The sequence below is a fragment of the Saccostrea cucullata genome, unplaced genomic scaffold (genome assembly GCF_032062105.1).
Source record: "Saccostrea cucullata isolate Sc308-1 unplaced genomic scaffold, CSIRO_AGI_Scuc_v1 ctg1238, whole genome shotgun sequence".
Taxonomy (NCBI): Eukaryota; Metazoa; Mollusca; class Bivalvia; order Ostreida; family Ostreidae; genus Saccostrea; species Saccostrea cuccullata.
In genome coordinates, this window is record NW_026927401.1 from 231,338 (window position 1) to 244,670 (window position 13,333).

Sequence of the window (13,333 nt, forward strand, 5' to 3'; positions counted from 1 at the left end):
CTAATTTCAAGAAACAACTTTCATTTGTTGTTGAAATAATGGAGATCATTTAATTGGAACAATATGTAATGTGAGATTTTGGCGTTGTGAAATTCAACGTAGCAAAAATGACGCAACTTGGAAATTTTGCCAATTTTCTTTAAAGTTTAAGATTTTGATCATTGTTTAATATTTTAGTTGGTAATTGTACATTATGAATCTTATGGATACGTGCATCAGTTTGATAAAAAGACTTATCAATATCTTTTTCTTGTGTTTGTCAAATTGAAGAATCAAAATGTAACATATATTATGAAACACCCTGTATACTCTATCCAATGAGACCCCGCTAATTTTTATGATTCCACAATACTCCTCCAAGGCACCTAACCCCACTTCATTAATTTCTTGGGGTCATATGCATTCTTCATTGTTTTGTATGATTTGTGTAGTTGTGTAAGTTTTTAAAAGATCAATCACAGTTATTTATCTTCATACTTGTTACTTTCTTAAATAAATTTATTTCAAAAAAGTTTGTTATAAAAAAAAAACCCAGACAATTTGATGACCACATGATCATGGACACATAAAATCATATAATCTTAAAGTATAAGTTTGTGTTTCAGTTTATCTAAACAATCAGTCATTAATAACGTAACGGAATGGAATTCCAAATTACTCAATCGATATCATCCAAAGCTTTATTTTAAAAGTATTTTATCCTCTGCAGGAACTAGTTCCTCAAGAGAGCAATGTAGGTTGTGTAAAATGGAGATCCTTCAGCTTACGATAGGATATCTCTTTGGACAATTATACGTTTTATTTGGTAAGTTTATACAAATCTAAATAAGTATTAAATGAGGTTGGTATTTATAGTGATGATTTTATGAACATTATTTTAAAATAATCTTCGATATTAATGCAGCAATAATGGAAGTGCATTTAAAAAGTCCAGATAACATTACTTCTAGTATTTACTTAACAATTAACAACGAGGGTTATTAGTCCCCTACCGGTGAAACCGAGGGGACTATATAGTTTTTTCAGATATCGGTATATAACGCAAAACTTAAGCAATAATTCTTTACATCTTGCTACCATATATGATAGACAATTATACTATTTATTTCTTTATTTTTGCAAAAATAATTCAGACGTAAGGAAGGTTTGGTAGCTTTTAACACAAATTCCGGATGGAGGTTTTCCTTACATTTACAGTTAATGCAATTACAATTATAATATTTTGCACTGGTTTGAAATAGTCTCATTCATATATACTCATGTATAATGAAGACATTGCTCGCTTGAACTGATCAAATGAATAGTATGACAGAATTTTATTGAGCATTGGTGAAATTAATCTGTGGGGTTTTTTATTTCCTCTGTATACCTTTTTTATAAAACCCCAAAAAGAGTGCCGAGTAGTTCATCTTGTCGGCTATTAAGTTTTATGTTCACTGATTTTACTCAATACGCCCTCGTGTATCGAATAAATCAGCTATTCGTAAAATATTATATTATGTACAAAAAGAAGAATACCACAGCAAGAGTTTGAATTAATTTTTTTGGATACATTTTTCTTCATAAAATAATGAGAAAATCGACTGGAAAATGATCACACTTAGCGCGAGTCAATATTCCAACAGATTTTCGAAAGACCTGTCTCCAAAAACTACCAAGTAATCTTTTTTAATAACTTGAGTGTGATAAGAATGATATTGAACAAAATTATAATGTACATATGTGCTGTGTCAGAGTGATAGGAAAATTTCCGGATTCCGTTCTTATAATTATGAAATGGAGATGATTGGAATGAAAATAAATACACTGCATTGCTGAAATCTTTAGGTATCAAATAATCAGAAAGTACCTGTACCTGTATACTAGTATAAAAAATCGAACATAGCTTACTGAAGACGAGATTTCCTGAAATTCAAGCTCAAAAGTCTATTAAACAAAGTAAATTTTGGAGCAAAGCTGGCAAGTGGTGGCGTCTCCATATGAGTGAAAAATTCTCAAGAGGCACACAATCAATCAATCAACCACTTCCAGTTCGAGAATTTTTCAGTCATATAGAGACGTCATCATTTATGGGTGAAGGGCTTCATATTAAGACCTTTCCTCGGCACTCAGGTTCATTGATCAATGAGGTAAGCGTGACACGGGGTCTCGTTTTCTACGGTCTCATCCAAAAGACCCCCAAATTCACTTCAAAGTGCTGAGCGCTATACGAAGTTACATTTATCTGTTTTTTATCGACGTAGGTTAGTCGCGGTCGCGATTCGAACACAGGACCTACCAATGGCAGAGCGAGCGCTCAATCGACTGAGCTGCAGTGATGGCGAAACAATTTATGGCTTACTATTATAAGTTTTTGATTAACTTTTAATAGCACTGGAAATGTTTCGTCAGAAGTAGTAAATAAAATTAAATTCCTTATATGGAATATTATCTTGAGCAAAGACAATGAGGACAAATATGCAGATAATTTGTGCTTAAAAAAAGACGTACCCTCGTGAATGAAATCAAATACATGTATCTTGAATGTGAGGAAAATAAGGTTAAATCTACGACTATTCCATGGCACCTGATCCCACCTCTGGTGTTTCAGAGGTCCGTGTATGCTCTGCTCTTATTTTGCATTGCTTTATGGACTTTGAGATTGAATACTGTTCGTTATCTCCATATCCTTCATCTATTCTTTAAGATCAAGGTTTCATTATCTAAGAATTACTGATGCTTGCATATATTGTGAGTACACAGATCCCCTTGTTGCTTGATTCAGACGTAATAATTGTCATTTAAAGACCATATCAAAGGAAACTAACTATAACTTCCTGTCATTCGATTCACGCGCAATAAAAATGTCAGTAATTAATGATCATTGAAAGATAAGCGCATTATTAATCGCGTGTTTAATACTCTACAGCACATGTCCTGGATTATTAATTGATAATATAAGCCTCTCACTTTACAAAAAGTACAGCTATGGGAAAATAAAAAGTCACAACTCTCTTAAAAAGTGCATGCCAATTGATTTTTTTTTCATTTTCCCTATCGTTTAATAAAAGACGGCATGTCTATGTAAAAAGAGGTGTTAAACTGTCAGAAGTCCGATCAACTATAATATTTTGGGTCTATTCTAAAAATTGATACTTTTTTGAGATTTTGCGCTTTACTTACTCTTACAAAATAAGATTTAAAGAATTTTAAAACTCCTGCTACGATTTTCGGTTAAAATTTATATGCTTTTATCCAAAAATGAATTTGTTCATTATCATTTATTAATATTTTACTTTCATATAATAATATCAAAGCTGCGCGTTTTTTTCTTCATTTTAAATTCAAAACATATACTAAAGCTTCTGAGATAATTAAAGGTACATGAAATGTGCTATGTAATGAATACGCAATAATAGACTAATATTTACATTCGCTGTAGTATTCTACTAAGCAAACAGTGAAATTGATCTGAATATCATTTTCGTGTATACTCACGCGTAGAAATATACACGGAGACACGCGTTAACGTGAAGTCACAATGAGACTGCAGCGACGTTAGTAAAAGTGAAACGATATAGGGCAGCGAAAAATTCAAATAATACGTATATTCTAGTTGCTTCCAAACATGTAAAATGTAAATATAAGGAATGTTTTTAAGTTTAGTGTGAATTATTGGTGTGAGAATCACACAGACTTGCACGTAGGCATATTTTCATGAAGCGCGCTAGCAAGACTGTGTGATTCACACGCCAATAACTCACACAAAACTTAAAAAACATTCCTTAATTGTGCAAATGTCACATCAAATCAAATACTGGATAGTAAAACAAACTTAAAATGGTCCATTTGATTTACATATGTGCATGTATAAATATTTATTAAAAGATTTAGAATTTCCCCCTAGAATTCCACTCTTAACATGCTGCCCTATCCAGGGGGTAGAAAAAATGGTTCGTATCAGTCTCGCATGAAAATTCAATATAAGCAGAGGAAAATTAATTCTCGATAACATGCACAGTATTCAATATATTTTGTTCTTTTTGAAATACGACTCTAAATATTCTTTGTGTAAAGAAATAAATGATTCTCTATATTTAAACATTATGTATCAATTTCATCCTAAATATCAATATCTTGATTCCACGTGTACATACAGGGACGTGTTGGATATTAGAAAAATAAATTTGATCATAAAATTATGCCTTATTGACAAAAAAGGCAGTTGCAAATATTAATGTGTCATCCACAGAAACTATACAAACTATAGGATCACAACGCTCACCTGTCACTTGACTCTGTTGTACTTCTTCAGGTTTTGAAAAAATATTGCAGATCATCGACGGAAACCCACGCGGATGATTGCACATATACGAGCAGAAATGAAGTATACTTCTTATGAATGATAATCTTTGTTGATACGTCTTCAAACAGAATTTTCAAAATGATGTTCTCTGGTAAAGAATTGGTGTCCAAGGGTGGGGCATACATGCATGAACTTTACCAAAATTTTTGTTTACTGATTTACTATATTCAGCATATCTGGATGGAGTATCAATCGATGCATATCTTGATACATCTGGAGGACCGAGAAGCAGTGTAAACGGTTTTGAATAAACCTTGCCAATTTTCATATATGTTGTCATTGGTCTACAAGCAGATATATTTTATTTCTTATACCCATGCAACAAAAATTGACTGAAAGTTGCCTTGAAGACATCCTGATATCAATTTTGACCAAGAGAAAGACAAAGCACTTGAAAGACTTCTTAATAATAATAATAATAATAATACAGCCTTTATTTAGCCAGGATGACACACTTTAACAACAATTCTAGTTTTCAATATGGTCCTACAATATAACATACATACAGACAAGTATTAGTAAAATACAGTTTTAAAGAAAATGGAGTGCATAAAAGATTTTTTTTAATTAAAATTTAAGATAAAAGAATACTAAACAAAATTAAGCCGCATGTTGATATATAAAAGATACCACAGAGTCCGACACTTCTGTTTCATACTTGGATATTTTACTTGAAAAAGACACTAATGGTAATCTAACAACCAAGCTATATGATAAACGTGATGACTTTAACTTTTCTATCGTCAACTTCCCTTACTTATGCAGCAATATACCTTCATCACCTGCATACGAAGTATATATATCTCAGATGATTCGATACGCAAGAGCATGCTCTACGTATGAATGATTTCTAAAACGAGGTAAATTATTGACAAGCAAGTTGACGAAACAAGAATATCAGCAGTCTCGTTTAAAGTCATCATTTCTTAAGTTCTATGGTCGATACAATGACCTTGTCAGCAAATACAGTTTATCATTGAGTCAAATGCTGATTGACGTTTTCCATACTAATTGTTAGTCAATTATTTATACACTGAAATGACGACGGATTTTTTCCGTTATTTCCTGATCATGACAAGGAGCACACGGCAGATGTGACCGGTCGGCAGGGGATGCTCACTCCTCCATGGTACCTGATCCCACCTCTGATGTGTCGGGGGTCCTTGTTTGTTCTGCTTTAATTTTGTATTGTTTTATGGACTTTGAGATTGAATACTGTTCGTTATCTCCATATCTTTCTTTCTAAGATAGTTCCTTTTTATAACATACAACAGTTGTCGAATTTCTTATGTTTTCACACAGTGCATTCCATACATTGCTACCTGAAACAACGAAAGATCTTTTATAGTACTCAGTTTTTGCCCGGGGTACATACAATTGAATTGGAATTTCTTGTCTGTCTTTGGCTAACATCTGATACATACCGATAATTTAAAACGTTCAAATAATTAGGCATCAATCAACATAATACTTAATAAACTAAAATGACTAAAGATAAAGTAATCTGATAGAGACATCCAATTCAGTTTTGTAAACATGACAGAAGATGGCGTTTGAATATTTCTGATGTTCAAAATGACCCTAGCAGCACGTTTTGTAATATTAATAGCTTTTGCACATTATACAGTGTAGTACAACAGTATGTAAAATGAGGGAAAATCGTGGTATGAAAAATCTTCAACAATGCATCAATTGAAATAAAATTACTTATTCTTCTTAAAATACCAATTCTCTTAGAGACCTTGCATACAAGTGCTTGTGATTTTTCTAGGACAACGTTTTATCAATAATAATACCAAGTAATTTTGACTCTTAAACACTCTTAAACACATTCTATGACATGGTTATTTACAACTAAATTTAGTTTTCGACATTTTGATAATCCTTGTGACGTAGTTTTATTTTGCTCCATCCAAAATATATTCCATTGCAGATCTTCAACATCTTTGACTCTATGTTTTCTACGATTTATCAGTTGCATCTTGTGAGGTATCATCTGCATACACATACTTGTGAAGTAGTTCTGCTTTCTAGCATTCAACTCGGAATAAAATTATTCTTCTTATTTAAGTTTTAATATTTGTCATTAATTCACATCAGAATTCCCACTTTTCCTAAGGATTAAGAATAAAGTTAAGATTTGTGAAAGTGCAAGGATGTGTCAATCAAACCCGCCAAAAAAATATAAAGATTTAATAACTTTTTAATGAAATAAGATTTTTAGTTTGTGTGAAATGCTATTAAAATATATAAGTCGTAATATTATAGAGAAAATATTAACTTCAAATCTGTGTCCAAGTATTTTTTAGTAGGGTCATAAGTATGTAAGTAAGTAAGATTTTATTTTGCGGAAGCTTTTTAAATACTTGTGGGACCTACGTTAAAATCATTAATTTGCAAGTAAATATTTTATTATAGTGACATGTGTATACAGTATTTTTTAACATTCAATATACAATTAAACATATATGTGAAACACCAGGCCCATCGGACCTATAAGTCACCCTTCGCAATAAATATACAATAATTATGTTTTAGGCATAATCCTAGGACCAGTTTAAGTACTATTTAAGTATGTCCTAAACCGTAACATAAAACGAACTTAGCGAGGTCTTAGCTAAGTCAAACTTAAGTTCACAATTGTTCTCTTGAATCATGATAGTTTTTTCAATGTATATACTTTCATGATAATAAATATTCAATTAAGGATATACAATCCTCAGCCAGGAAGGATAACTCTTTAATTTATAATTTCATTCAAAAAGTCTTCAAATTAAGCTTGAAATTGAATTTTTTTCATGCAACAATTTTCATTTTATGCCTCTACGTATGATTCAATGTTCTTTTAAGTTTTAACAAACGGTATTAAAAAGGTTGACATTTGTACCTAATAAAATTAAGTAAAACTTGCATATTTTAAAAAAAATCTGATTTCTTTCAATTTAGCCTTAGTTACCAATGTTTATAAGCATGATTTGAAATTAGAAGTGATTTACGGTGTTTTCTTTGAAAGGAAACATTTCATACACTATGCATTATGAAACGATGGAAGTAAGTAGGAGAAGGTAAAGTACCAAATAAGTGTAAAATTCATGCAATTTTATTTTAAAAGCCTGGATACCTAAGATTTTTATTCTAAAATGTATTTCATGATCAAGTATCAATTAAAAATATGCAGTAGGTAGTTCAAATCGCATTTCCTGAAAAATTATTTGAGACTTACTAATTTTCCCTATATAATATGATTAAATTTAAAGATGAAGTTAAAAGAAACACCATGTGTAAATACATTTTAATTAGAGAATTTAGAGACATCTTTGTGAGCATTTTCAATTACTCAATGCCTGGTTTTCAGAAACTGGGGATCGGATAACCTTAAATACTTTTTAATTAAGTACAAAATTGACGTCTTTTCTTAAATTTTAGTAAGGTCATTATATTTCGTATGATAATTCTGTTAAAATTATTCTTAATATTAAAAAATTAAAATCCAAATAATTACATGTTCATAATTTTGCAGGTGTTCAATGTATATTCATGACTTTTGTTCTATCACTCGAGGCTGCGATGTATTCATTGGTCTTCTGTTGTTATTCTTTTGTTCTTATTCAATGTTTACTTGCTTTGTCATTCTTTTAGACATGGCACGAAAACTGAACATCTAATTACATGTACTTGAAATTGAAACTGTACAAAACAAATTTTCTGTTTTTCAAAATCTATTTTATCTCATATTCTAACAGTGAAGTTCTGACACACAAATCTATGATTACTACCTTCTAATTACAAATAATTATAAATGATTTTAACCTAGGTCCCACAAGTATTTAAAAAGCGTCCGCAAAATAAAATCTTGAATCTACAATAACACGTATGTCATGCAAATGTTGAGAAAGATATTGGAATCAGAGATTAGTAACAACAACCCCCACCCCTTGAAAAATTTTTCTGCCGCTCTTAAGTAGAAATACAATCATTGTATAATCGTTTTCTTTGCATGATATAAATAGAGGAATGTTAAAACGTCGAAATTCACCCTTTGATATTTTTAAATATGTGTATAAAAAAATAAGACATACTTAAGTCACCTCTAACGACCGCCTAAGTTTTGCTAAGATTGTCGAATCTAAAGGCCCTGTAACACCAAGCTGCGTTCACACGGAGTCATAATTTTTGAAATCGCCGTGGAATCGCAGGAAAATTGCACAAATTTCTGTAAAATTTTTACTATATGAAGATGTCACGGTGTCCCTATGGCGACGGATGCGATTCTACGGCGATCTCACGGCGTTCTACTGCGTTCCCACGGAGATCTCTCGGCGATTGACTGCACTTCCGCGGAGTTTTCACGGTGAGTTAGGAGTTTTCACCTCGTGTTCACGGCCTTCACAATACGTTCACAATGCGTTCTATACTCATTGATATATATTCAGAAGGAACGTAAACATTTTTGTTTAAAGATTCAAGTTACACAATGAAAAGACTTCTAATCATGCCAAGAAACATTCTTAATAATTAAAAATTTTCTATCTAAATAATTTAGTAATAAATTATTAATAGTTTAATGATTAAACTCCTTTTTTTATTTTATCGATTCATATGTGTTTTTAGATTTTCTTTGATTTTATTAAGAATGTAAAAAAAATAGACACACTGAAAATTTTTCTACAAAATTCAAGTGAAACAACATAACAAGTTTTAGTGTAATTTTCTCTTCCATTTTTTTTTCACTTAAATGCTCCTATAGTGCAACAAATACGTTGGAATTATATTGCTTATCAAATATGATCCCATTGCTCTTGTTTTGTGAGCTGGCTGACAACGCTCTAAAAACGCCGTGAAAGCGCATTGTGATCACCAACGGACGCTTTAGAAACGCCGTGGGAGCGCAATGATCGCAGTGACAACTCCGTGCTGTCTCTATGTAAAACCCCTGTCACACCGGGGCTGCGCCTGCACGGCGTCCTCAAAAAATGCAAAACGCCGAGGTGATCGCAGTAGAGTCTCCTACAGCGCCGTGACAACGCGGCGAGATCTCCACTGAACGCCGTAGGGTCGCGTAGTGTCTCCAAGAACGCCAGGGGACGGCGATCACTTTGAGCATGTACAAAGTACGCGCCGTGTGATCGCGGTCTGATAAGAACGCAGTAGAAACGTAGTATGATCGCCGTAGCAGCGCGGTGAGATCTCCAACAACGTAGTAGGAGCTCCGTATAAACGCCATGAAGTCGCACATGATCGCGGCATGAACGCAGTGATAGTAGACTGTGCTTCCACGGAGACCCCACGGAGATGTCGCGGAGTCCTTGGAGATGTCACTACGTTTCTATCGCGTTTTTACGGCGCTTCTAATGAGATTTATCGTCTTGTGATTTTTCGGCTGCGATTACACGGCGACAGCACGGAGTTGTCACTGCGGTCATTGCGCTCCCACGGCGTTTCTACAGCGTCCGTTGGCGATCATAATACGCTTTCACGGCGTTGTTAGAGCGTTGTCAGCCACCTCACAAAACAAGAGCAATGGGATCATATTTGATCAGCTATAATTTAAACGTATTTGTTGCACTAGGAGCATTTATGTGGAAAAAATGGAAGAGAAAATTACACAAGCACTTGTTCTGTTGTTTCAATTAAAATTTGTAGAAAACTTTTCGGTGTGTTTATTTTTTTTTTACATTAAAAATAAAATAAAGAAAATCTAACAACACAACTGAACCGATTAAATTGAAAGAAAAGGAGTTTATTCATAAAACTATTAATAATTTAGTAATAAATTATTTAAATATAGAACATTTTCGATTATTAATATTTCTTGGCATGATTAGAAGTCTTTTCATCGTGTAACTTGAATCTTTAAACAAAAATGTGTTGCATTCCTTCTAAATATATATCAATGAGTATAGAACGCATTGTGAACGCAGCCAGCGCAGTGAGAACGCCGTGAACACGAGGTGAAAACTCCTTACGCGTCGTGAAAACTCCGCGGAAGCGCAGTCAATCTCTGAGAGACCTCCGTGGGAACGCAGTAGAACGCCGTTAGATCGCCGTAGAATCGCGTCCGTCGCCGTAAGAACGCCGTGACATCTTCATATTGTGAAAAATTAACAGAAATTTGTGCAATTTCCCTGCGATTCCACGGCGATTTTAAAAATCTAACAACGCCGTAATGACTCCGTGTGAAGCAGTTGGTGTGACAGGGCCTTAATCGTAGTCGAAAAAATCCCAAGACGATAAATCTCATTAGAAGCGCCGTCAAACGCGATAGAAACGCAGTGACATCTCCAAGGACTCCGCAACATCTCCGTGAGGTCTCCGTGGAAGCGCAGTCTACTATCCTTGAGTTCATGCCGCGATCATATGCATCTTCAAGGCGTTCGTGCGGAGCTCCCACTACGTTGTTGGAGATCTCACTACGCTGCTTCGGCGATCATACTACGTTTCTACTGCGTTCTTATCAGACCGCGGTCACACGGCTCGTAATTTGTGCATGACCAAAATGATCGCCGTCCCATGGGGTTCTAGGAGACCCTACGCGACTCTACGGCGTTCAGTGGAGATCTCGCTGCGTTGTCACGGCGCTGTAGGAGACTACTGCGATCACCTCGGCGTTTTGCATTTTTTGAGGGCGCCGTGCAGTCGCCAAGAGGATGCAGCCCCGGTGTGACAGGGGTTTAAGCATGCTTCTAGTTACGGTCTTAAGCTTAAGACTGTACTTAAGTCCTACATAAGAATGGTCCTAGACTTAAGTATCCGGGTAGACTTGATCCTCGCGCTCATTGGACTATGACGTAACATTTACGTCACTCAACTGAAATGGGTTAAATTTGCACACTATTCGACCGATTAGGGTTAGTCTTGCACCCACCTGAGAGATTAGGGTTAGTCCTTGCACTAGTATTCGACTGATTAGGGTTAGTCTTGCATCCATCCGCGGTATTAGGGCTAGTCCTCGCACATTATTCGACTGATTAGGGTTAATTTAGCATCTACTGGGGAGATTTCGTCTAAACGTCTTAGTCCCTGCATACCATCCGATGGATTAGGGTTAGTAACTCGTTCTTTTACATAAGTTAAGAAATTCAGGTGTTTCTAGATTTTTCCAAGATCATATAATTCAGCTTTGAAGACATTTCGTTCTTTTGTTTACATGGAAGAATGGCTAAGTCCGAAAGAAATGACACTAAGCATGCGCCACACGCACTTCGTTCAGAATTATTCTTTGACGATTTTTTTTCATGAATAAACAATATTTGTTTTGTTTTTTTTTTCAGAGAACGAAGTTAATAACTTCGTTTAAAAACGAAGTTTTAAACTAAACTTTTAACCGTAGAATTCGATTTTGGGGTCAAAAGGCTAAAAAACCTCATATTTAAATTTTTTTCGATCGCTCACGCGATCTCATATATAGTGAAGTCGCGTTCGGCGACACTACATTTTAGCGCGTTTTTCTTGGGACCGGTAAAGTAAAGTCGTTCCAAGTATCCTTTATGTTACGATCTTCCTGGAAGCGGTTTTCATCCAGTTTCTTAAATTTCTATACTTCATGTGTACATGGCTGTTTGTACCAGACTTAATTTTACTATTCACAGTGTAGATCATGTTATGATCAGATCACTTATTCCTATGGGTAGAACTCCTGATGTGGAATACTTTTATCACATGCCAATTGATTTTTTTTCCCTTTTTTCCCTATCCTATTTTAAAAGGCGGTCTATGTATGTAGAAGATACACTGTCAGACGTTCTGTCAAATAAAATATTTTGGGTCCATTCTATTGCTTCTTTTTTTAACTAAAAATTGATACTTTCTCGAGATTTTACGCTTTATTTACTCGTAGAAATAAGATTTAAAGAATTTTCAAAACTCCTGCTATGATTTTCGGTTAAAATTTATTTGCTTTTCAGAAACAAGAGAAGATATCCAGAAATGGTTTTGTTCAAATTTAACTTATATTTAAATCATATAATAACATCACAGATGCATGTTTTCTTTATTTTAAATACAAAACATATGCTAAAGCTTCTGAGGTAATGAAAGGTACATAAAATATGTTATGTAATGAATGTACAATTATAGACTATTGTGCAAATGTCACATCAAATCAAATACTGGATAGTAAATCAAATAAACTAAAACGGTCCATTTAATTTACATATATGTATGCATAAATAGTAATTGTAAAATGTAATATCGTAAAAGGTTCAGAATTTCCACCTGGAATTCCACTCTTAACATGCTGGGCTATCCAGGGGTTAGAAAAAATGGTACGTATCAGTTCCTAGAAAATCTATTTCTAAATCGATGTTTATGTCGCCTCAACTATCTTGCATGAAAATTCAATATCAGCAGAGGAAAATTAATTCTCGAGAACATACTTAGTACTCAATACATTTGTTCCTTTTTGAAATACGACTCTAAATATTTTTTGTGCAAAAAAAAAAAATTAGTTGCCCCTCTATATTTTAACATAATGTATCAATATCATTCTGGAATCAATATTTTGATTCCACGTGGTACAAGGACATGTTATAGATATATTAGAAAAATAAACGATCATAAAATTGCGCCTTATTGGCGGCAGTTGCAAATAGTATAATGTGTCATCTATAGACACTATACCAACAATAGGCCCAAAACGCTCACCTGTCATTTGACTCTGTTGTACTTCTTCAGGTTTTGAAAAAAAAATATTGCACATCAAATCAAATCAGGCAAATTAAATTTCACAGGTACACCTTATGAATGAAAATCTTTATCAATACGTCCCTCACAAAAATTTTAAAGGTAATGTTTTCCGATGAAGAATTAGAGTCTCAGTGTGGGATTATATTAACTTTATCATAATTTCAAGCATTTTTGATACACTGATATTCAAACGATGCATACACGTAACTTAATACATCTAGAGGATAGGGAAGCAGTGTAATCGTTAGATGAACCTTGCGAATTTCCATATATTGTCATTGGTCAACAAGCATACTCTGATTA

General features: G+C 33.9%; 1 protein-coding gene across 1 annotated transcript in view; it reads left to right on the forward strand.

Annotated features, from left to right (window-relative positions):
- Window positions 1–709: 709 nt before the first annotated feature.
- Window positions 710–13,333, forward strand: part of LOC134274367 (uncharacterized) — a 30,456-nt gene continuing 17,832 nt past the window's right edge. Inside the window, exon 1 of the mRNA XM_062756649.1 lies at window positions 710–805. Coding sequence (XP_062612633.1) covers window positions 748–805 — 58 coding nt within the window. The 5' untranslated portion in view covers window positions 710–747. The remainder of the gene's footprint in view (window positions 806–13,333) is intronic.